Source organism: Theropithecus gelada, chromosome 9, assembly GCF_003255815.1.
Source record: "Theropithecus gelada isolate Dixy chromosome 9, Tgel_1.0, whole genome shotgun sequence".
NCBI lineage: Eukaryota > Metazoa > Chordata > Mammalia > Primates > Cercopithecidae > Theropithecus > Theropithecus gelada.
The window spans coordinates 17,762,310-17,787,099 of NC_037677.1; the positions used below are offsets into that span (position 1 = coordinate 17,762,310).

A 24,790-nucleotide genomic window follows, 5' to 3' on the forward strand; every position below is an offset into this window, starting at 1 on the left:
GGGGATGGCGACTGGGAGCTGCCGCCCTGCGTCCCCAGGCACTTCTGCGAGACGGGCAGTGCTGTACAATTTGAATCTGCAACTCCGGGCCAGGAGTGGTGGCGGAACCGGCGGCGCGGCCGCAGCGACCGGCTGCGAGCGCGGGCACGGATTGGTCGCCGGGCCTCCCGGCCCACCGCGCCTGCGCACTCCTCCTCCCGCGCCGCCCAGTAGCCCAACGGCGGCCTCAGGAGTGATAGGGCAGCAGCCGGCCAGCAGGCCAGCGGACAGCAGAGCGGGCGGACGGGTAGGCCCGGTCTGCTCTTTGCGAGGAGGAAGAAGGTGGCCAATCTCCCGGCCCCCAGAACCTCCCCAGCCTCCGTAGCACGCCCAGGCCGTCGAGGGCGTCGCTGAGGAGCCGCCGACGCTCTCCTCGGTGCCGCCGCCGCCATGGCTGCCATGATGGATCGGAAGTGAGCCTTAGGGTAACGGCTGCCGGCGCCGGCTCTTCGAGTCCCGGCTCCCCGGCCGCCTCCGCCCGGGGAAGCGCTGCGCAGCGCAGCTGACTGCTGCCTCCCTCTCACGGCCCTAGCGACCCCAGGCCCTTAGCCCCGTCGCGCTCCCTGCAAGACTAAGCAGCCGGGAGTGGCTCCCGGCCGCCGGCCCCGGCTGCGAGAAAGATGGCGGACCTGGCCGAGTGCAACATCAAAGTGATGTGTCGCTTCAGACCTCTCAACGAGTCTGAGGTGAACCGCGGCGACAAGTACGTCGCCAAGTTTCAGGGAGAAGACACGGTCGTGATCGCGGTGAGTGACCCCCTCCGGCACCCCTCCTCCCTCTTCTTCGGGCCGGGCTGTGCAGAGTTTAGGGAAGTGGCAGGGTGCAGAATTGAAAGGGAGCAGCGGTGTCCCCAGCCCTCCCCGGCGGGGTTTGCCGGTTCAGATAACCCAGTGGAGGAAGACTGCGCAGCTTCGCGTGCGTTCCGGGGTCGCCCCCACCCCGGTCTTCGGCGCCGGGAGACGGGAGGCGCCCAGCCTCAGCCCTGGACACTCCCCCACCTGGGGCAACGGAGGAACGTCCGGGGAGCAATTTCAGTGCACGTTTGTCTGCGTTTCTGTGTGTGCAATTACGGATATTGGTGTTTTGGATTAACCCCAAATTTGCCATTCAGAAAATATGTAATGCTTATATAAAGTTCAGCTGGGGACATTGAGCTGTGAGACAAGCCGTATTATGCTTTAGTAAAGATACTTAGTTTTATAGAAACATAACCAGTCCTTGAACCGTGTTGTTTCCCCCTGGGAGAAGGAAAAAGCACCAAACAGCTACAAATATTATCTACACCTCAAACCTTCACCCACCACTTTTTGAGTGGTGAATGACTTTTCATGTTAACAATTACAAATGGTAAATGGATGATTGTAGAAAGAAATAGTTGAGCTTTTTTTTTTTTTTTTTTTAAATCGGAATGATCAATTTTGTTTAATCTAGCAGACCTAGCCGACTTTGGTTGGGTCAGATAAGTGCTCCGAAAGACAAATCGCACTCTTGCTAGGTTTTATGGGATAACAGCCTAGGAAAAAGTATCAGCTTTTTGTTTTTATATCAGACAAAGTATTATAAAAACAAGCTTATAAAAAAGATAAAAATTGACCAGTATTAGATTCATGCTTCTGCAATTAAGGTATATCTTGAAGAAAATTGATCTTTGGTAATCCCAAGAGTAGTGAGATACTGTTTTTTTGTAATGTAAAACATAACTAGAGTTGAGTGATCATTTGAGACCAGAATGTGAGGGTTTTTTAAGGTCTGATCTCTGGCATTGAAAGGTCTGAGAAAATAGCACTCCTAGTTGAAGGAGATTAAAAATTAATTGTAAAGTATGGCATACGAAACAGTGAACTGTGACTAAATTATGTTGGTCTTTCTTGGCAATGCTATGTAGTAGAACTAACTTTCTACATTGTTACCGTAGTATGAAATTTTAATATGTTAATTTTTCCTCTAATGTCATTCTGTAGTTAATAATTGTATGGGGCTATTTAATTTGGAAATAGGGCAGAGGTCACAGGAGATGGGACAAGGATGATTGAAAGCATTGACACTGAAGACAGACTAAAGTTCTTTAGGGTTTTGATGTGAAAGTTTCTCCAAAGTTCAGCTCCGAAAAATGAATGTCTTAGCTCCTTGGTAGGCCTTTGGCAAACAAGTCATTAGGCCACTAACAACTGCCAACTATTACTGTGTAAAGATTGTCAGGCCAGTTCTTTGTTAACAAGTGCACAAGAAAACCTCTTGTGTAAATGACATCATAGGCCGGCAGAGGCGGAGTAGGAGTAGTTAAGCGCAGTAATCCTTTTCCTTTAGGATGGTATATTTTACATATAGTCTGGAGGCTTGCAAGGCCTAGATTAGTTGTCACACTTGAGGCCATTAGTTTCTTAAGAGTTTTTGTAATTTACAGTACTCAGCTTCAGCAGTGGTTGGCACATAACAAACCTATTTTTCCTTTTACACTTGTCTTAAGAATGTCATATTTCTTCAGATTTTGTGTTTACACAGATCTGTAGTTATCACTATGATTCTTTTTGTTGGAATGCTAAAATTTAGGATTCATAAAATGTATTAAGATTAGAAGGTAACCTTTGATGAGGCCCAGATATGACATAAACTATGAAGAAAGAACTAAAGGAAAATGAATAAAGGAAACATACATTTATTCTAGGTTTCCATTGGGAAAAAGTTGCTTATAAGTTCTGTTTCAAAATTTCAGTACTCTATATAAACGGTAATATTAGGAATAAATGTATAGGTTGTTGGTTTGTGAATCCATAATGAACAGTTAACCTTTAGGTAAACTGATAAGCATTTTAGTTGTTTTTTGGTTGGTTGATTGTTTTTTTGAGATTTTTTTGAGTTGAGTTTTGCTCTTGTTGCCCAGGCTGGAGTGCAGTGGGGTGATGTCAGCACACTGCAACCTCCGCCTCCCAAGTTCAAGCGACTCTACTGCTTCAGCTGCCTGATTAGCTGGGATTACAGGCACGCGCCACCACGCCCAGCTAATTTTTGTATTTTTAGCAGAGATGGGTTTCACCATGTTGGCCAGGGTGGTCTAGAACTCCTGAACTCAGGTGATCCACATGCCTTGGCCTCCCAAAGTGCTGGGATCACAGGTGTGGGCCACTGTGCCTGGCCTGTTTTTGTTTGTTTGTTTGTTTTAAGTGTAAGCAAAAATACATTACAACTAAATAACAGCTTTAAAAAATGAAAGGCAACATGTTTTGGTTCATTGTTTTCAGAAATAGTTTCTTGCCTATAGTAACGACATTAATTACTGAAGTCTCATATTTTTGTTCAGTTTTTAAATGAATTACTTCATTTTGTAAATGGTTATAAGAGCAGCCAGGAGGAGCGGAATTAGAAAATCTCTGGGTAAAATCTTCTCGGTTTATTTTTTTCATTTTACTGGTTTCTAATCCTGATTCATAATGAACAGTTTAGGAGAGAATTGCTGCAATGCAGCATTTAAAACTCAATTCTTTAAAACATGATTTAAGAACATTTTGTACACAATCTTCTATTTAGATCAAAATTGAAAGAATAGTTTATGATGTTAGAAGCATAATCAGTGCTCATGGAGAAAGTAATTTTTAAGGATTCTGATTTTTCTTCTAACTTCAGTTTTTAATACTTTGTCTAAACTTTTTTCCTGCTACTCATGTAATCAGTGATTTTAATAGGACACCATGGCAGGCAAATCTTTCAATTTCATAGTGTTTCTCTGTATGCTGTACAGCCTTTAATACAAAATTTATTTTTAATTAAGTGCTTGGTGAAGTGTTACAAATGTAACATTGAATGAAATGAATTATTTTACGAAAGTCCATAAGTGATATAAACTATTTGCTTTAAACTAGAGAACTTGTTACCTGCAAAACAAGGACAAGGGAAACAGTTTATGTCTTTGAAATGAGCTTGCTGAAAACACCAGAAAAAAAAATGATAGAAAAAATTAGGAGCTTGCTAAAAATGCCAGGAAGAAAAATCAATAAAAAATTACACCTGTTTATGAACCATGAAAGTAGAATATGGTTATTTGCATCATTAAGTATCTTTACAAATCATTATTCCTTATATGGTACACCGTGAAGGCTTCCAAAAACAAGTTGTGATAGTTCAGAGAAATTAGAAGAGAATAAAACTAATTAGATAATCTTGCCCAGTTCCTTGCCTAAAGGAAAACAAGATTCTCCCTTTTCAAGTGAATGATTTGGTGTTTGGACCTTCTTGATTACCTTAAGAGGGAAAAATGAAAGGGAGGAGGGAAGGAACCATCATCACATACCTTTACAGTTGTGGAATGTTAGCCCACTATAGTGTCTAAGGAAAATCTAATATAGTACACTCCCAAGTGATCTGAAATAATCAGCTATTCAGAATTCCAGAGAAAGATATATCCCTGCCAGAAGGGTGTCCTTCATAACCAAATTTGGTGTTCAGCCTGGTTGGTGCATACTCAAAACAGGAATCACTTCCCTTAAGAAACCTAAGGTATGCAGGCGAGATCAATTTACTCCTTTTTGATTTGTCCCCTTAAAGCGTCAGTCAGATGTGAATGCATCTTGTGACTTGGAGTTATTAGTAAAATTGAAATCTGAAACTTCAAGGATCTTTGAAGATACATGGAATTAAAAGTTACATAATGTAAATTTCGAGGCTAAAACCAGGTTTGAAAAATACAGATGTCCAGATGAGTTTTTCTTTGTTTAATCTATTTGAAAAATAGAGATATGCCTTAATTATAGACCATTAGAAATAATCTTTATGTATTACAAAGTCAATTTTCATTCCAGGAAGCCAGAGTCAGTCATTAATTTATGGCTAGATCTTTAGTTAAAACATTTGCCTTACTTAGTATTACAAAATCATAATTTGGATTTGCAGTCAAGATAAGAAGACTGTTTTGTCAACTTAATGCTAAGCACTTGAGTTAATTTTTATTGAACAATAACTTTTAGAAAGATAATCACTCCAGTCTCAATTATTTTTATGTTTGTGTGTTACCTTTTAATAGTTGCCATTTATATTATTTTAGTAAGGTTGTAATGGTAGTTTGTATATTTGCTTTGAGTTGGTAACAAGAGTAAGCAGCTTCATAAAGTACTTTTGAGGCAGGCTTTACTACTAAAACTGTTTACTATTGTGAAGCTGTTTACATTATTGTCTGGCATATCTCTTGGTAAATGGTTTAGGAGCACTATTTTCTATTGATGTAAACATTGAGGCCAGGCATGGTGGGTCATGCCTGTAATCCCAGCACTTTGGGAGGCTGAGGCAGGTGGATCACTGGAGGTCAGTTTGAGACCATTCTGACCAACATGGCAAAACCTCATCTCTACTAAAAATACAAAAATTAGCCAGGTGTGGTGGCACGTGCCTGTGGTCCCAGCTACTCAGGAGACTGAGGCACGAGAATTACTTGAACCCAGGAAACAGAGATTGCAGTGAACTAAGATGGCGTCACTGCACTCCAGCCTGGGCAACAGAGTGAGACTGTTTTAAAAAAATATATATGTGTGTGTGTGCGCGTGCGCGCATATGTATATATGTAGATACATATAAAATTCAGCTGACATCACTAGATCACTTACATTAGATCCAAGTATACAGCTTAACTTAGTATTCAGGTTTTTGCCTGGCCTTATCCTCTATTACTCTTTGAACGCTACAGTCTGTGCTAATTATTTCTAAAATTGTGTTACTCATCTACAGTATCTCATATCTTTATAGTCACTAAATGAATGTCTGCTGAATAAATGATGAGGGAAAATTATTTTTGCATAGAAAAACTATTAGTATGGTTCATTTCTGGGTGGTGATTGTTATTTTGATTGTACTTAACATTTGTTTTCAGAATTGTTCACCATGAATATATCTTGTGTCAGCAGTACAATAATAGATTTCTTTTAGCCACACCTGTAGAATTGAATGTTATTTGTTTCAGTAGCATCTAAGAAAAGGATACATTCACATATGTCATAACTAAAGAATAATCAGACATTGATGCCTATTTTAAATTGATGCCAAAGTGAGATCAGCTTATTATATCTGTCAGTAATGCTTTCAGCTTTAGAGGGAAAACCAACAGCTAATAGTGGCCTAAATAATAAGAGGATGTTTTTCTCACATAACAGAAAGCCTGAATATAGGTCCTTCATGGTTCCTCACTCTGTTATACTTTGTCATCCTTAGCTGTTGCTTTTCATCATTCTATTTGTCATATTTGCAAGATGGATGCTACAGCTCCAGGCATTCATTCCAGGAAGGAGAAAGGGCAGTTTCAGCTGAGATGGTCCTTTTTATCAGGATAACAACACCCTTCTCAGAGACCTCAAACAGACTACCACTTCGTATTATTCAGAGCTTGGTCATGTGACTACTAGTTGCAGGGAGACTAAGCTAGCAGGTATTTGGCTTTCCAGCCTATTGGGAGGTAGCAAGGGAAAGGGGAATTGGGAACAGCTTTAGGAGTGTCTGGTTCATTGTTACTTTTATTTCAGACTTTGAGGTGGGGATGTGGAGTATAGTAGGTCTTTTTCAGCTAAGACCTAGAAAGTGTTTTCTAATGTTGAGGGCTTTTTCTGGGGTCATGATTGTTTTGTGTTTTAGGGACCAGCTTCCTTTCTTTCCTTTAGAAGAAACTAGAGAGCAGGCAGATACTTGCAAATACATAGAACCCCTTACCTCTTGTTTTCGGATACCTATTCTTTCTCCTAGATTATTAAATTGTTCCTGCAAGCATTTAAAGTTCCTCAGGTCTTACAAGATTTTAAAACAAAAAAACAAAAAAAAAACTTTCTTAGACATACAGCAGATTTTCTGCTCCACTTGGTTACCTCCCATTCTTTTTCAATCCATTCCAATCTGACCTTTGTCATTGAGTACTTTTTAGTTTTGTCTTAGCCTCACAACTATGACATAATCACTCCCTCCTTGAAAAAAAAATTGTTTTTGACTTACATGGACACTACTGATTTTTTTTTTCAATACCTCTGGCTCCTCAGACTATATAAGTGGTTCTCCAACAGTGGTCCATGGAGTCCCCAATATCATTTTTGGGGTCCAGAAGATCAGCGCTGTTTTCAGAATAAGATGATGTCTTTTTAACTGTTTTGATATTTGCATTTGATCCTTGCTCCTTGTACTTCAACTTAACAACTTCCCTTGGTTTCTTGCATTCTATACTATTTTTTCTGCCTTAGGATCTTTTAAGCATCCTCCCAATGCCTAGACTACTTTCCTACACGAAACCTTTTTCATCCTTCATGAGTAATACTGGAAAGAGTGATGATGAATTAGTTGCTGCTTATTCTTCCATTCTTAAATATTCTTTCTCCAAGCGTGTTTCCCTGATATTCTGCTTTCCCGTAGACTTAGGTTCTCCTCCTATATGCTCTCATTGCGCTTTCATAGCACTCAATTGTATGAGTCAGAATTCTGATCACTTAATTGTTTAATGTTTGCCCCACTATTACTTATGCTCCACTAAAGCACAGAGGGAATCTGTCTTGGTTATCATTCTAGCATGTCATCTCACATTCCATAAGTATTTGTTAAATGAAAGAATGGTTGAAAAGCTGTTGCAGGACAGGCATGGTGTTTCACACCTGTAATCCCAGCACTTGGGGAGGCTGAGACAGGAGGATCTCTTGAGCCTAAAAGTTCAAGACTAGCCTGGGCAACATAGCATGGTGGCACATGCCTCTAGTCCCAGCTGCTCAGGAGGCTAAGGTGGGAGAATTTCTTGAGCTCAGAAGGTTGAGGCGGCAATAAGCATTGATTGTGCCACTGCACTCCAGCCTGGGTGACAGAACCGAGACCCTGTCTTTAAATAGGTATTTAAAAAAATAAAAATCACTCAGCAATATTTGGCTGCCATAGTAGTGCTAATTATAATTTACCGGGAATTACAATTGTGATTACTGGGCCCTGGGATTGCAGCAAAGACTAAAGACCATTCATGTTTTCCTGGAGTTTATTCTAATGGGTTTGTATATAGTGATGCCTAAGATCCTTTCCACTTCAAAGATTCAATGATATTAAATTATGCATACTAGGTATACTATTTTGAAGATTAAATATATGATGGCATCTGTAAAGGTTAGAAAGGTTCCTTTACCTTTAATTTGTACAGTTGAAACGCTTTTTTGTTTTTCAGTCCAAGCCTTATGCATTTGATCGGGTGTTCCAGTCAAGCACATCCCAAGAGCAAGTGTATAATGATTGTGCAAAGAAGATTGTTAAAGGTAAATATATTTAACCTGCTGAGTTGTCTCAGCAATAAGTAAATAAGTTTGTGATCTTTTCTACTTATTCAACTTTCTCTGTTTCATTTTAATGCTCCTTTCTTCTAAGTTAATTGCAGAAGAAAGTTGTTTAAATAATAAAAAGGTCAAATACAATTAAGTATTCTATTGCTGAAATTCCGTGATTATGTACAGTACCTAATTAAGGGTATTATGAGAACTGTGTTACACACTTATTCTTGAGAGATGCATTTCTATTAGATATTCCTGGGAGAGTTTCCAAGGTGGCAGTTCTAGAAAGAGAACAGCATGAGAATGAAAACAAAATGGCTAGACACATTTCTAAAAAGTAGTGGAAAATGGCAGTCTATCATTCTTCCATTCCATTGTTATTCCTTCCCCAAAGACTTACCTATATCCCTTGAGGAATTTAACAAGGGTTGCCAAGGGTGAGAAAAGTATGTGCATTCCAGTTAATACTGTAACTTATACAAGGATATGTATAATTTTATGTTTTCTAAAACCATTGAATTTTAGAGCTTAGAGAGTACTCATTGTTTATCTGGAGTTACTTCCAGTTACTGTAGAAATCTGTTTAATCAAAGGGATGACTATTACTTTGTGATATGATTTATTTCATTTTTTTACAGCTGTAGTTGTTAAAAACTGCTTCTTAGATTGAGGCAAAATCTGTGTTGTGGCATTCACCACATTTGAGGAGTTGAGATTCAGTATAAAAGTAGATGGATTAGGATAGCATAGGAGCACAGATGTTCATCCTAGTAGCAGGAGATAAAGTGGAGTTATAGAAGGTCTATAGATGTAAGGAAGGGAAAATGTGGATGTACTCATTATATCAATTCCATATTGTCTAATACAGGGAGGAGAGTCATCATGGAGATGAGGAAGGGGGAAGAAGTTCTAGGAAAAGGCATGAAATGGATGGATTCAGGCAGTGTAAGAGTATTGCCAGGCAGTATTAAGGGCCCACGTGAGGTTAGCTGCTGAAAGAGTTGAATTTTTGCCCATTTGGAGTTTTGCTAATTGAGTACAAAAGAGGGAAGTGGGGGACAAGAGAATTGAGGAAATAGTCAAAAGAGTGATTGTAATGGTGGACCATGGGATCTAAGGTGGTTAAGTTACAGGCATAAGGATATGAGGGAGGCTGAAGGGCAGTGAAAAAAGGTGGTTACATTAGTGGGTTGTAGATCTCAGTGGGGTCAAAGATTTGTTGGAATCAGGGTACTGGATGGAGTAATAGAAGGTGAATACAGACAGTCCCTGACTTAGAACAACTTAAAATTGTTTGACTTTATGATGGTGGAAAAGCAATACACATTCATTAGAAACAATATTTCTAGTACCTGTACAACCATTCTGTTTTTCACTTTCAGTATAGTATTCAATAAATTATATGAACTATTTGACACTTTATTATAAAATAGGCTTTGTGTTAGATGGTTTTGCCGAATTGTAGGTCAATGTACGTGTTATGAGCACTTTTATTTTTTATTTATTTATTTATTTTTTTTGAGATGGAATCTCGCTCTGTCGCCCGGGCTGGAGTGCAGTGGCGCATTCTGGGCTCACTGCAAGCTCCGCCTCCTGGGTTCACGCCATTCTCCTGCCTCAGCCTCCCGAGTAGCTGGGACTACAGGCGCCCGCCACCTCGCCTGACTACTTTTTGTATTTTTTTTTAGTAGAGACAGGGTTTCACCGTGTTAGCCAGGATGATCTCGATCTCCTGACCTCGTGATCTGCCCGTCTCGGCCTCCCAAAGTGCTGAGATTATAGGCTTGAGCCACCACGCCCGGCCTATGAGCACTTTTAAAGTAGGCTGTGCTAAACCATGGTGTTTGGTAGGTTACATGTGTTTGATGCATTTTCAGCTTAAGGTATTTTCAACTTACAATACATTTTTCAGGAAGTAGCCCCATTGTAAGTTGAGTATTATCTGTACTTGAAATTGAGATTATGGAAGCAATGCAGTTAGTAATGAAAAGGTAAAGGAGTTGTCATGGAGTTGGCTTCTGAGATAGTAAAGAAAGGATAAGGCCAGACATGGTAGGTCACACTTATAATTCCAGCACTTTGGGAGGCTGAGGTGGGAGGATTGCTTGAGGCCAGGAGTTTGAGACCAGCCTGGGCAACAGCGAGACCTCATCTCTGTTTTTAAAATAAAAATGAAAGAATAAGATTGCAGAAAATTTGGTTGAGGAGCTGAGAGGCCAGGGTATTTTAGTGGGATTATCTGCTACAGACTTTGAAACCACCAATACTGTTGTATTACAGCAGTAATGGTGTTGGTGAGAGGGAGTGAACTGGGTACTGAAATCTTTGTAAAATGAAGGGGAATTAACACTTGTAATTGTGTAAATGACTGCAGCAAAGAAGAACAGGGTCATCATGTTGTAAGCATCATGTGGTTTTCCAGAGGGATCTGTCGTAGAACACAATTTCTTTTATTGAGACATACTTCTGTCTCATCAGTACAGTTTAAGATTACATTAGCTTTCTAACTCATAGAAAGTTACTGATTCATGAATTCATGGGCAATTTGAATATACAGGTCTTTTTTATATCTCTTGCTGCCTACTTTAAACCCCACCCCATACTTGCACTTTGGAGAGCAAACCTTTAAGGCACAGATTCCATTTTGTTCATTTTAGCTCTTAATCATATTTTGAGTTTTATTTTTATAATTATCTTACTGGGGGGGATCTAGTAAGTTGGCTGTCAGCACATTTGATAAGTCTATTAAAGTGTCAAAAGCATTGAAGTTTGAAAAATATGATTCTAAATGATTTATAAAGTGCTTAATGGGCCATGGTCCCTAGCTTAATCTTCTAAAATGAATAAGATTGTTGACAGTTATTTAAATCACACTGTTTGAGTATTCAGCAGACCTCAGAGCCTCTTACCTATACAGTTGGCTAGTCCTTAATTTGTCAACATACTCACAAGAAGATGATGAAAAACTTGAATCCTTTTATCAAGCATTGGTGCATGAGTCTAGTATATGCCCAAAGTACCAATTGAATAACCATATCCAAACAGGAAATGAGGTTAGTTCAACCATAGTCTTTACTTAATGAAATTTTGGTATACTTATTTCATAATCTATTGCTTTCTGCATTTTGAAAATGTATGTAACATTTGTGTCTTCTATTACCTTTGTTCTCTTTGGGTTTTAAAACTAATCTGCAGTAGCTGTGAGATTTTTATCCTTGGAATGTAATCCTCCTCAGTAACTAGAAACTTGGGTTCATTTGAAGCCATTATTTTGCTATCATACTATCCACATCAACCTTAAAGTCTCTCTCAACACTGTTTATTCTGTTGTTCTGTTTTGAGGATCATATTTGTGGAAGATGGTAGTAAACAGAAATACCTCCATTATAATATCATCAGTTAATATTTTATGGTCTTTCCTAAGCAGCGCAGGTTCATTCATTCATTCATTCATTTTTTTTTTCTGAATATGACTTTAAAAGTTCTTCTTAGGGCCTTAGTTTTTATTTTGTTTTGGTTTTCTAAGAGTTACTTATCCTGGACTTTTATCTTTCTCATGCTGTTCTGATGAGTTCTCTCTCTCTCTCGTACATCCTTAGTTACATAATGTCTTAATAATAGGCTCATACTCAGAGTTTTTCAAAATCTATTGTTTTTTAAGTGGTACCTAACCTTTAGGAAAAGAAGAAGATGAAGTCTGTTGTCCTAACATTTAGGATATATGCATCTATTACTTTGGTTCTGCTTTATTACTATTTGCAGTTCTAAGGTGAAATCATTAGCTTCCTGAAATTTCTCTTCTTTTCTCAAAATTTCAGTCCCTTCTTCATCTTGCTTTACTGTTTGGAACTGTGTTCAGGATAATAGTTCCCTTCTCTGTAATATGGTAAGAGTATAATCTTAGGAATCAGACAGTCCTAGATTGAAGTCCAGGCTATGCCACTTTCTTGCTGTGTGACTTTTGGCAAGTTACCTAACCTTTCCAAATCTCAATTTTTTTTTCTGCAAAATAGGTACTAGGAGTTGTTAAACACAAAACGGGTATCAACTGCTAATTGTAGCCTCTGTCGTCGTCGTCTTCCTTTTTTTTTTTTTTTAAATTGAGATGGAGTTTTGCTCTTGTTGCCCAGGCTGGACTGCAATGGCACGATCTCGGCTCACTGCAACCTCTGCCTCCTGGGTTCAAGCGATTCTCATGCCTCAGTCTCCTGAGTAGCTGGGATTACAGACATGCGCCACCACGTCCTGCTAATTTTTGTGTTGTTAGTAGAGACAGGGTTTCTCCATGTTGGTCAGGCTGGTCTTGAACTGCCAACCTCAGGTGATCTGCCCACCTTGGCCTCCCAAAGTGCTGGGATCACAGGCGTGAGCCACCATGCTCGGCATGTGTCCTCTGTCTTCTTAGAGGAAATTATTAATTCAATCAGTCATGGTTGTATTTGGGATAAACTCATAGTCTCAACTATTTCTACTGTACAAAATTAGACTTCCAGCAAGTGTTAGAAGACAAGGTTTCTATCATAATCTCTTTCTTCTTCTATGCAACCTTTGTAATTTATGTCAGTATCACCTGGCCATGATTTCCTTTTATCTTCACCCAAGTGCTCTGTACCATTTTGGAGGAGACTGTGTGTAGTAGCTGGTGGGACTTGTCCTGGACAAGGATATGAATGTGGCAGAGTTACCAGTAATACACGTATTTAAGGAGAAGGATGGCGTAGGGGTAGGTACCTAGGGAGGTGTGAGGACAGGAAAGCAATTAAATACATGGTAGGTTGTACTTGGGACAATCATTGTTAAACAGATTGGATGGGAAGCCATGGTTAGAAATTGTTGGTAGGCAAAGATCAGCAGAATGATGGGCCAGCTGGAATTTCTTTTGAGATACAGATTTGATGAGCAAGTTGCCAGTAATGACCTGAAAGTAGATAGTACTCTCTGGGTCACTGACAAGTTCATTGAGATTGCACTCGCTCATAATTGTCTGGACAAGTTTATAATTTGATTATATGTAGGGCTGTTACCATTCCCTATTTGTAGATTTGTTAGATACAATTGTTTCTTTTGAATAAGATTTATCCACTTGTATTCTCTTGAATTCTGAATCTGAGTGATTTGTTTCCCTTGTGTTAAGTAGTTATTTATTCAGTGCCCACTATATGATAAGCATCTCATCAGGTCTTTGTAGATTTCCTGTTTTTTCCACCTTGGCTTCCTGACATGAACTCACTGCCACTGTATTCACCTTTGGTTTTTCCAGATGTAGCCTGCCTTGTGTTTATTTTGGTTCCTCTGCTCCTTGAATATATAGTACAGTGGTTAAGAGCAGGTCTCTGGAGCCAAGTCTATTTGCATTTGCATCTCAACTTCATCTTACTAGCTGTGGAGTTACAGTCAAGTTTATTGAACCTCTCTGTGTCTCAGTTTTCTCATCTCATCAATAATGGTACAGTGCAGGCCAGGTGTGGTGGCTCACACCTGTAATCCTAGCACTTTGGGAGGCCGAGGCGGGTGGATCTCCTGAGGTCAGGAGTTGAAGACCAGCCTGGCCAACATGGTGAAGCCCCGTCTCTACAAAAAATACAAAAATTAGCTGGGCGTGGTAGCACACGCCTGTAATCCTAGATATTTGCGAGACTGAGGCAGGAGAATTGCTTGAACCTGGGAGGCAGAGGTTGCAGTAAGCCGAGATTGCGCCACTGCACTCCAGCCTGGGTGAGGGAGCAAGAATGTCTCAAAAGCAAAAAGCAAATAGTACAGTGCAGGGGGTTTTGTGATGATTAAATATAATAATATATAAAAAATGGTTAGAACCTGACTTATTGTAAGCTCTCAGATGTTAATAGTAACTTCATATGATGACTTCTGATTCTCAGAGCTTTTCCCTAAGTAGTCATTTTGTTGGAGCGGCTGAAGTTCAGAGAGATAAAGCAACTTTTCTAAAACGTGATCTCACTAGCTAAATATGTTTTTTCTGTTGATAAAGTATGAAAGAAGTAATACTTATTGAGAGTTGTCCACCTCTGTTTCTCATAGGAATGACAAAAGTATATTAAAAAGGGTGAGGGAGGCTTTAGAAAGATGCTGTACATTGATGATGGTAATAAATATTCAACAAGCATTTGAGTTCCTCTGGAGTACCAGGCACTGTGTTAGGAGTTAAACACAGTCCTGACCTTGAGGAGTTGACAGGCTGGTGAGTAAAGCAAACAAGTAAATTGACAGAATACTCATTGGTAAGTATTATGATTAAATGCAGATACTGTAAGAACACATAGGATGAGACTTTTACTCAGATATTTTGGGGGTGGGTTGTGGAATTGGTTTCGAGGAAGAAGTGAATGTGATACATGAAATAATTTTGCTTTCCTTCTGAAAAATGAAAAGATTTTGAAGGAAAGTTTCAAATGTTTGGAGTCTCTTAAAATCTTCTCAGGGAAGTAAGTAATGATGTCTTTTTTCTCGTTAATAAATGTTTCTGTAGGAAATCTATTATCTAGTTAGTTGTGCCCAATGGTGGGGTTTTTTTTTCTTTTAAAAATAATAAAAACAAGGATTGGCTTGCTTACTGGTTTACTTTTCACTGTTATATGCTGTTTCCAACAGAGGCTTCTCTTTTTATTTTGACTTCCTCTAGAATAGAATGTAATTTCATAGTACTTTTCTTGTTATCAAAAACAAAAAACAAAATCCTCGAAAGCCAGAAATCAAAAGATTGCCTTTTCCCCCCTTTGACCTAATAAAGGAATATATTTAAACGTTAATGTCAGAAGCTAGAAAAAAATTGAAAAAAAAATTCATAGGAGGGTCAGGTGCAGGGGCTTACTTAGGCCTGTAATCCCAGCACTTTGTGAGGCTTGAGGCAGGAGGGTTGTTTGAGCCCAGGAGTTTGAGACCAGCCTGGGCAACATAGCAAGACCCTGTCTCTACAAAAAGTTTTTTAGAATTAACCAGGCATGGTGGCATGTGCCTCTCTAGTCCTGGCTACTTGAAGCTGAAGCAGGCAGCTTACTACACCGAGAAGGTCGAGGCTGCAGTGACCAGTGAGCTATTTACTGTGCCATGGCACTCTGAACAGATGGGAGACCCTGTCTCATAACTTTTTTTTCCATAGAAACTTCTTGGTAATTGATTTTGATTTTTCATAGGAACTTCTTGGTAATTGATTTTGAGGTAGGACTGAGTGTTACACTTCGTGGGTAGGGTAAAGAGGAACGTAGGGGTTTGTGAGGATTAGCTACTAATTAACCATCAATTAGTCTCGTTTCTAAAATCTCATCTGTATGTAAATTGACAGAAGACATTTTTCTTTTTGATCACATAAAGCTTTGGAATGTAGAGTAATGACATTTGAGATACATGCTGATAGAAGAGATTCTTTATTATAAGCAATGGAATTTAAAATTTGTTTCTTAATTGACCACAGAAAGCAGTCTGGGTCCAGAAAAATTGCTTAGATGGGTCATCACTAAGAAATTTACTATTGTTATATATTTATAACATATATGTATAACACACCCATATATAACATATATATTTTTATAACATATATATGTTATATATTTCCTTTAATGTCTTTATAAATCCTTTGTGTACTAAACTTTGATGGAGTCTTTCATATTAGCAGAAAGAAAATCTGAATCTTTCTTGCCACTCTTTCCACAAATAATTTTGGTAGTTTTTTTGAGAGAGTCTCACTCTGTCACCCAGTCTGGAGTGCAGTGGCTCCATCTCAGCTCACTGCAACCTCCTTCTCCTGGGTTCAAGCGATTCTTGTGCCTTAGTCTCTCGAGTTGCTAAAATTACAGGCATGTACCATCACATCCAGCTAATTTTTTTTTTTTTTTTTGAGATAGCGTCTCACTCTGTCACCCAGACTGGAGTGCAGTGGCACAATCTTGGCTCACTGCAACCTCCGCCTGCCTGATTCAAGCAATTCTCCTGCCTCAGCCTCCCAAGTAGCTGGGACAACAGGTGCGCGCCACCAAGCCCAGCTAATTTTTTTGTGTTTTTAGTAGAGACGGGGTTTCACCATGCTGATCAGGCTTGAACTCTTGACCTCGTGATCCACCTGCCTTGGCCTCCCAAAGTGCTGGGATTACAGGAGTGAGTTACTGCACCCAGCCACTCCCAAAAATATTTTATTGTACAGAATTTAGTATGCAAGGATTAGGAAGAGGGTGTGTGCACGTGTGTGTGTGTGTGTGTGTGTCTTTTAGGGTCTTTTATACCTCACTGAAAATAAACATCTGACATTTCCCTGTAACATTCTTTAAGTAATTTCTTTTTTAACCTTTTCTCCACCCTATCATCTTGTAGTTTAAGTAATTTCTTATGAATCTTTCTTAAGGAAGAAAATCCCCTGAATTATAAAGTCTTTTATTTTCTCATAGATGTACTTGAAGGATATAATGGAACAATATTTGCATATGGACAGACATCCTCTGGGAAGACGCACACAATGGAGGTAACATTTTATAATCTGTGCTTAGATGTAGTTTGCAATACATACAGCATTCATTCATTATTTGTGATACTGTTTCACCATGCATAAACATTTTAATTTTATTGCCTTTTACTCTTTATTGCCTTTTCTCATACAGATAATACAGATAATATGCATGTAACATCATTGTTGGAATCTAATCAGTTCCTGAGTTTAAATAGTAAGGGATACCTGTATTTGAGATTATATTTGAGATTGTTTTATCAGTTAGCATAACCATAAAATAATGAACATTTTAGACAAGAATTTTCTATCACCCTGTTATATGGGAAATTTTGAATGCTTATGTGTTGTTGATTCTATTTAGTATAAATAACTTTTTCCTGTTCTCCTTGGCTCCTCCTTCCTCAAAATACCTCTTACTCTTCTCTGATAAGAATGTTGCCATAATTATCAGTGCTGCTGTTAATAATAGATGGGGACTCACTATAGCTTTGCTTCTAGAAAACAGCCTGTGATTTTCTGCCACTGCTAAAGAGCATCTGTTTTTATCATTTATTTGACTGTACTATATTAAGTAAATGACTGCTTTTAGTGTGATTCATATTACTGATTTTCATATCATAGAGAACAAGGACATCCTAGTATTTGCATGAATTTGCCTTGAAGTAGAAGGAGCAATGTAGAATTATGGAAAGAAACTAAAATCTTTTTTATTATGTTCATTTTACAATGAACATTTTACAAGCATGGATAATCTAAATCTAGTGATTAAATGAAGTGTTAAGATCTGTTGGTAACCCATGTGGTTGATGTACAGTACTATGTGTATGTGTAATAGTTGAATTGGATTTTTTAGGTATTTACAGAGCCGTTTCCACAAAATACAGTTCCCATCCTTTCTTGACTATAAGTTGTAGATTGAAACTCTTTGTTTTTACTTCATATTTTATAATTTGTCTAAGAAGTCTAGTTTTGTTTTTTGTTTAGGGTAAACTTCATGATCCAGAAGGCATGGGAATTATTCCAAGAATAGTGCAAGATATTTTTAATTATATTTACTCCATGGATGAAAATTTGGAATTTCATATTAAGGTAAATTCCTTGAGGAAAGTTTGTATTTTATTTTACAGCAAGAATACTGTTCTTAAAAAGTAGTAAATGCTAGTTTCTTTAAAGTAATTTTAAAAATTATTTTTATGGAAAGGCATAGTTGAAAGATCATTCAGGTTAGTAAACTTGGATTCTTGTTCATCTGCCATTAGATGAACAGGAATGTTAACTAACTTAAATGATTTAGTCTTTAGCCTCCTCCATAAAATAAAGGAGGTTGCTTTACTGCAGAACTTGAAAGTTTCTACTACACGAAACTATTCTAATTCGTTTTAGATGAAGATAATGTGAATTATGTCCAGTGAGAAGACTGCTTAAATAACTAAGCTAATTTGGTTAATTTATGTCTTCCCGTTAGAATGTGAACTATGGCTGGTATGTTGATAACTGTTCTCCTAGTCTAAACAGTGCCTAGCACTCAGACCTCAATATGTGAGTAAGTTATTATATAATTTTAGTTGATTGATGTTTTTTTAAATTTGCCCTTTAGGTTTCATATTTTGAAATATATTTGGATAAGATAAGGGACCTATTAGATGGTAAGTTAAATTCTTGCTAGTTAATCAGTTTTAAATAGCATCTGTTAATTCCTTTTTAATAGTAGATATGAGACTATTTCTTTGTAACCTGTATGAAACTGTCTTAAGTTATTGGAAATAGAATTTTTTTTTCTTCTAAAGTTTTAGTTGAATACCTCTAAATAGAATAACTTGTTTAAAGCGATGTTTATGGGTACTTCTTAAGTAGTAATTAGAGCACTGGACTGGGAGTTACATAATCTGAGCCCTGAGTTCTAGTATTCTGTCAGCTCTCAATTAGATACGTTGTCCTTAGGCAAATCATTGAACCACTCCTGGTTAACGTTCTTGTTTATAAAATGTGGGTGGTATAGGTTGGAGTGGTCCTAAAATTCTATATTGTTACATTGGTTTCTATTTAGATCTCCTACTGTGTCTATAAGGTCTACTTTAGAGCAGTGTTTTAGCACTTTTTTTAGAGTTCAACTATTGCTGTTAGGCTGCTCAGAGAAGCCTATCAATTGAATTATTTCACATCCAGTGTTAGTTTTAGGAGAATGTTGCTAATATTTATTTTTCTTTTTCAGTTTCAAAGACCAACCTTTCAGTTCATGAAGACAAAAACCGAGTTCCCTATGTAAAGGTATTTATAGTACAGTTGTCTAGAAAAACCCTGTAATACTTTTTTTTTGAGACAGTCTCACTCTGTCTCCCAGGCTGGAGTGCAGTGGTGCAATGCTGGCTCACTGCAACCTCTGCCTTCCAGGTTCAAGCAATTCTCCTGCCTCAGCCTCTTGAGTAGCTGAGATTACAGGCGTGTGCCACCACGCCCAGCTAATTTTTGTATTTTTAGTAGAGACGGGATTTCACCATGTTTGCCAGACTGGTCTCAAACTTCTGATCTCCTGATCCACCCGCCTTATTTATTTATTTATTATACGGAGTCTCACTGTGTTGCTCAGGCTGGAGTGTAGTGGCTCACTGCAACCTCCACCTCCCAGGCTCAAGCAATTCTGCCTCAGGCTCCCAAGTAGCTAGAATTGCAGGCATCTCCCACTGCGCCTGGCTAATTTTTGTATTTTTATTAGAGACAGGGTTTCACTATGTTGGCCAGATATTAATGTATTTTTAAAAATTATTTCACAGGGGTGCACAGAGCGTTTTGTATGTAGTCCAGATGAAGTTATGGATACCATAGATGAAGGAAAATCCAACAGACATGTAGCAGTTACAAGTAAGTAGAAAATAACACCGGTTAGGATTTAAAACCAGCTTAAAATATCCTTATCCAGGTGATTAATTATAAGATTGCTTTAGGGAAATTGTTAAGAGGAAATCATGTTTATTTATATTTGTGTAATTTCCTTGCAGATATGAATGAACATAGCTCTAGGAGTCACAGTATATTTCTTATTAATGTAAAACAAGAGAACACACAAACGGAACAAAAGCTCAGTGGAAAACTTTATCTGGTTGATTTAGCTGGTAGTGAAAAGGTAAAGTCTTCATGTATTTTGATAAATATTTAAGCATCTTTGTAAACTTTAGTTTGAATTGGGAGTTATGCAGGATTCGTTGTTGCATCTTGAAAACTTATCAAATTGGATTTGGTAACCTGAGATTTGTAACTGCTGATACCATTGCTTTATGATGACATCAACTGAATAATCAGTTACAAGTTACTGTTGTTTGACCATAGTCTAGTTCAACTCATAAATAGTTTCTGTGACTTAAGATGTGTTCATGGTGAGAACTTGTTCGGTGTATGTTGTTATAAACTTTATTAGGTATCCCTTTTCTAATTTTTGATATGTATTTTATCCATATTGGCCAGCGGGGTCCCTATTAAAACTGGTAACTGTCCATTAGTCTTTTCTGGTTTGGTTGGACTTGCTTCTTTCCTTTGGATGATTGTTTCATTATTACAATTCTATACAGTCTGATTCTCGTCTGTATCAAATTAAGTTTGAATGTTATAATAGGGACCTCTGTGACCATTTTTGCTGTTGTGCTAATTTTGTTTCTTCTGCTTAGAATGATACATCTGTTCTGTTCTGTTGTGAAGTCTTATACACATCTTTCAAAGATTATCTAATGTTGAGAATTCTCCTAAGTTGTTTCTTCAGCCAACATTGCTAATTTATTGGTCTGACCTATCTTTAACATAGATACTAGCTGGGCGTAGTGGCACAAGCCTGTAATTCCAGCTACTGGGCAGGCTGAGGCAGGAGAATTGCTTGAACCCAGGAGGCGGAGGTTGCAGTAAGCCGGAATTGAGCCACTGTACTCCAGCCTGGGTGACAAAGTGAGACTCAGTCTCAAAAAAAAAAAAAAGCCACACAACATAGATATTTAGATACTTTATTTTTTATTTTTATTTTTTTTAGAAGAAGCAGGTTTGCTTATATAATGAGTTTAAACTCAGTCTCTGTTTTCTAATAGTTACAACATCAACATTATGCATTAGCCAGTTTTAGAAGTTTACTCTTTTCTAATGTAGCAAAGGGGACTAACAGATTAATGAACTACAAATTTACATTTAAAGCGGTTATTTTCAAGAGTACCTACAAACTACAGATAAAATTTGATGTCTCTCTAATCAAACTCTTAAGAGTAGTACTCAAGAAATGGTGGTACCTAAGAGTAAATGCTTGGCAAATAAGATCATGAAGCTTTTCATGTTCTTTTTTCTTTTTTACTGGTTGTTGATGACCTCTGAAAATTTTAGAAAATTTAAAGAAAATTTTTGTAATTTTGTTTCGTTCTTTTGAAATCTTATGTATAGGTTAGTAAAACTGGAGCTGAAGGTGCTGTGCTGGATGAAGCTAAAAACATCAACAAGTCACTTTCTGCTCTTGGAAATGTCATTTCTGCTTTGGCTGAGGGTAGTGTGAGTATACATGTCTTCTATCTCCCTGTTACCTTATGGGGCATTATTTAAATATAGGTGTATATGTGTGCATGGGTGTTAGAGAGGGAGAGAGAGAGATTCACTGTGTTTGAATCAGTATGTGTAAGTTAGTTGTCTTTTGGGAGTTTATAATATTGTATGTATATCCTAGTTCACATTTTAATATCAAATAGTTAACTGAAATAACCTTTTAATTTATTTAAAGTAGCATATTTTTATAACATTTTATTGTACAGAAACCCACTGGTCTTGTTTTCTTTCTTTGTTTTTGTATGCAGACATATGTTCCATATCGAGATAGTAAAATGACAAGAATCCTTCAAGATTCATTAGGTGGCAACTGTAGAACCACTATTGTAATTTGCTGCTCTCCATCATCATACAATGAATCTGAAACAAAATCTACACTCTTATTTGGCCAAAGGTTTGTTGTTAAGAAAGTACAAAACCTAAATGTAGATAGACCTTTTGTTTATAAAATGTAGGAAAATGTGAGCTGTTATTCCAACCTGTACATATTGTTTTGTGCTAGACACACTCAGTTTGAATTGATGACAGATAATACAAGATGGGCCTGTTTTTGATACTGCTTGGTTTAAGTTTTAGTACACATTAAAGTCAGATGTAATTTTAGTCAAATTTATGTGACAAGCTGTAATTTGGTATTAAAGAAAATAAGCATTTGACTCAAATAATGATGTAAAAGCCTGGCAAACATAATCCTGTGTTAGGCCTGTAGACATGCATGACAGGTTAACATCTATATGAGATGATTAGGAAAATCAGTAATGATGATTCCGTCTTTGACTTTCAACAGTAATTTCTTAATTCAGCCTTGCAAACAAATTGGAAAAATACAGGTCTTTGTCTTTTATTTTTAGTGATTTTTTTTTTTAAGCTATTGACGGATTTTGGAGCAGACTCAAATTTAGTTGGGTTGTAAATAACCTCATAGGTTGTGTCTTTTAGTATTTAGTCTAAGAGATTATTGGACAAGAATAAATTTCTTAGCCATATATACATATATTCCATATAGATAAAATTAAAAATAATTTCAGTCTCATCCCTTTTTTCCTCCAATTACATCTCTTAGGGCCAAAACAATTAAGAACACAGTTTGTGTCAATGTGGAATTAACTGCAGAACAGTGGAAAAAGAAGTATGAAAAAGAAAAAGAAAAAAATAAGATTCTGCGGAACACCATTCAGTGGCTTGAAAATGAACTCAACAGATGGCGTAATGGTAATAACTTAAGAATTTGTCATCTTAAGTTTGTTAAATACAGATTTAGAGCATAGAAACGTAGAAATAGTTCAGCAAAATCAGTAAGTGACTAGATCAAGAAATTTAATAGACATCGAAATAATTATTTAAAATCTAATAGAAATCCTGGAGCTGAAAAATAAAATGAGCAAAATGCAGTAGAGACCATCAGTAGTAGAATTAATTGACCAGAAGAAAGCATCTGAACTTGAAGACAGATTATTTGAAAATAACACAATCAGAGAATAAAAAGTTGAAAAGAACGACGCTGAGTGCAGTGGCTCACGCCTGTAATCCCAGCACTTTGGGAAGCCGAGGTGGGCAGGTCACCTGAGGTCAGGAGTTAGAGACCAGCCTGGCCAACATGGTGAAACCCCATCTCAACTGAAAATACCAAAATTAGCCTGGCATGGTGCTGGGCAGCTGTAATCCCAGCTAATGAGAAGTCTGAGGTAATAGAATTGGTTGAACCCTGGGGGCAGAGGTTGCAGTGAGCCTAGATTGCACCACTGTACTCCAGCCAGGGTGACAGATTGAGACTCCGTCTCCAAAAAAAAAAAATTTTTTAAAGGAATGAAATTGAAATTAGTTTTAGACATGTTGTTTCTTATTAACCACTTTATCATATTTTAGGGGAGACGGTGCCTATTGATGAACAGTTTGACAAAGAGAAAGCCAATTTGGAAGCTTTCACAGTAGATAAAGATATTGCTATTACCAATGATAAACCAGCAACCACAATTGGAGTTATGGGAAATTTTACTGATGCTGAAAGAAGAAAGTGTGAAGAGGAAATTGCCAAATTATACAAACAGCTTGATGACAAGGTAGGTATTTCCCGATTTAGGTCTGTTTTATATTAGGATACTATTGACATGAGTGTTTTTATTTTCTAATTTTTCATATTTTAGTGCTGTGGGCACTTAGGATCTTTATACATATTCCTTGATTTCTGTTAATCTTGTAAAAATTATTATTATTTTTTTTTTTTTTGAGACTGAGTCTGGCTCTGTCGCCCAGGCTGGAGTGTGGTGGCCGGATCTCAGCTCACTGCAAGCTCCGCCTCCCGGGTTTACGCCATTCTCCTGCCTCAGCCTCCCGAGTAGCTGGGACTGCAGGCGCCCGCCACTTCGCCCAGCTAGTTTTTTGTATTTTTTAGTAGAGACGGGGTTTCACCGTGTTAGCCAGGATGGTCTCGATCTCCTGACCTCGTGATCCACCCGTCTCGGCCTCCCAAAGTGCTGGGATTACAGGCTTGAGCCACTGCGTCCGGCCTTCTTGTAAAAATTATTAACAAAATAAGTCATAATTTCTATGTGGAAACTGTATGAGGGTGTATCTTTTTTCCCCCCCTTTTTAAGCTGAAAGAATTTTATAAGGCAGCAGTCCCCAGCCTTATTGGCACCAGGGACTGGTTTCAGGGAAGACAATTTTTCCATGGACCAGGGTGGGGGAGATGGTTTTGGGATGAAACTTCCACCTTGGATTATCAGGCATTAGATTCTCATAAGGAACCTGTAACCTAGATCTCTTGCATGCACAGTTCGTAATAGAGTTCACACTCTTAATGATATTCTAATGCCGCTGTTCTGTCAGAAGGTGGAGCTTAAGTGGCAATGCTTGCTGCTCACCTCCTGCTGTGCGTCCCGGGTCCTAACAGGCTTCCAGTACTGCTCTGTGGCCTGGGGACTGGGGGACCCCTGTTCTAATGAAAACTTGGCATTGGGTCATTGGGAGCCTTAGTGATACCAACTGTTAGAATCAGGGCTCTGAAGATTCCAATAAAAGATGACGTAGGAGATTAAGGGAAACACAATAGAGTGGAAATAATATCTTCCTGCTTTGCATATGGAAGTAAAGTCAATAGTATGAATAATAGCAAATTAAGAACATAAGAATGGAAGGCAAGAACAAGAGCAGTAAAGAAATTAGGCTGGGCGCGGTGGCTGAAGCCTGTAATCCCAGCACTTTGGGAGGCCAAGACGGGCGGATCATGAGGTCAAGAGATCCAGACCATCCTGGCTAACACGGTGAAACCCCGTCTCTACTAAAAAAGTACAAAAAACTAGCGGGGCGTGGTGGCGGGCACCTGTAGTCCCAGCTACTCGGGAGGCTGAGGCAGGAGAATGGCGTGAACCCGGGAGGCCGAGCTTGCAGTGAGCTGAGATCCGGCCATTGCACTCCAGCCTGGGCGACAGAGCAAGACTCAAAAAAAAAAAAAAAATTAGAAGAAATTTTTTTT

At 38.3% G+C, this 24,790-nt stretch overlaps 1 protein-coding gene across 1 annotated transcript in view; it reads left to right on the top strand.

Annotated features, from left to right (window-relative positions):
• Positions 1 to 191: 191 nt before the first annotated feature.
• KIF5B (kinesin family member 5B) overlaps positions 192 to 24,790 on the top strand; it is a 47,669-nt gene continuing 23,070 nt past the window's right edge. The window contains exons 1-12 of the mRNA XM_025396034.1: positions 192 to 785; positions 8,198 to 8,285; positions 16,691 to 16,764; positions 17,734 to 17,838; positions 18,347 to 18,395; positions 18,962 to 19,017; positions 19,521 to 19,608; positions 19,746 to 19,870; positions 21,160 to 21,264; positions 21,564 to 21,709; positions 22,379 to 22,527; positions 23,182 to 23,375. Of these exons, the coding sequence (XP_025251819.1) occupies positions 660 to 785; positions 8,198 to 8,285; positions 16,691 to 16,764; positions 17,734 to 17,838; positions 18,347 to 18,395; positions 18,962 to 19,017; positions 19,521 to 19,608; positions 19,746 to 19,870; positions 21,160 to 21,264; positions 21,564 to 21,709; positions 22,379 to 22,527; positions 23,182 to 23,375 (1,305 nt within the window). The 5' untranslated portion in view covers positions 192 to 659. The remainder of the gene's footprint in view (positions 786 to 8,197; positions 8,286 to 16,690; positions 16,765 to 17,733; positions 17,839 to 18,346; positions 18,396 to 18,961; positions 19,018 to 19,520; positions 19,609 to 19,745; positions 19,871 to 21,159; positions 21,265 to 21,563; positions 21,710 to 22,378; positions 22,528 to 23,181; positions 23,376 to 24,790) is intronic.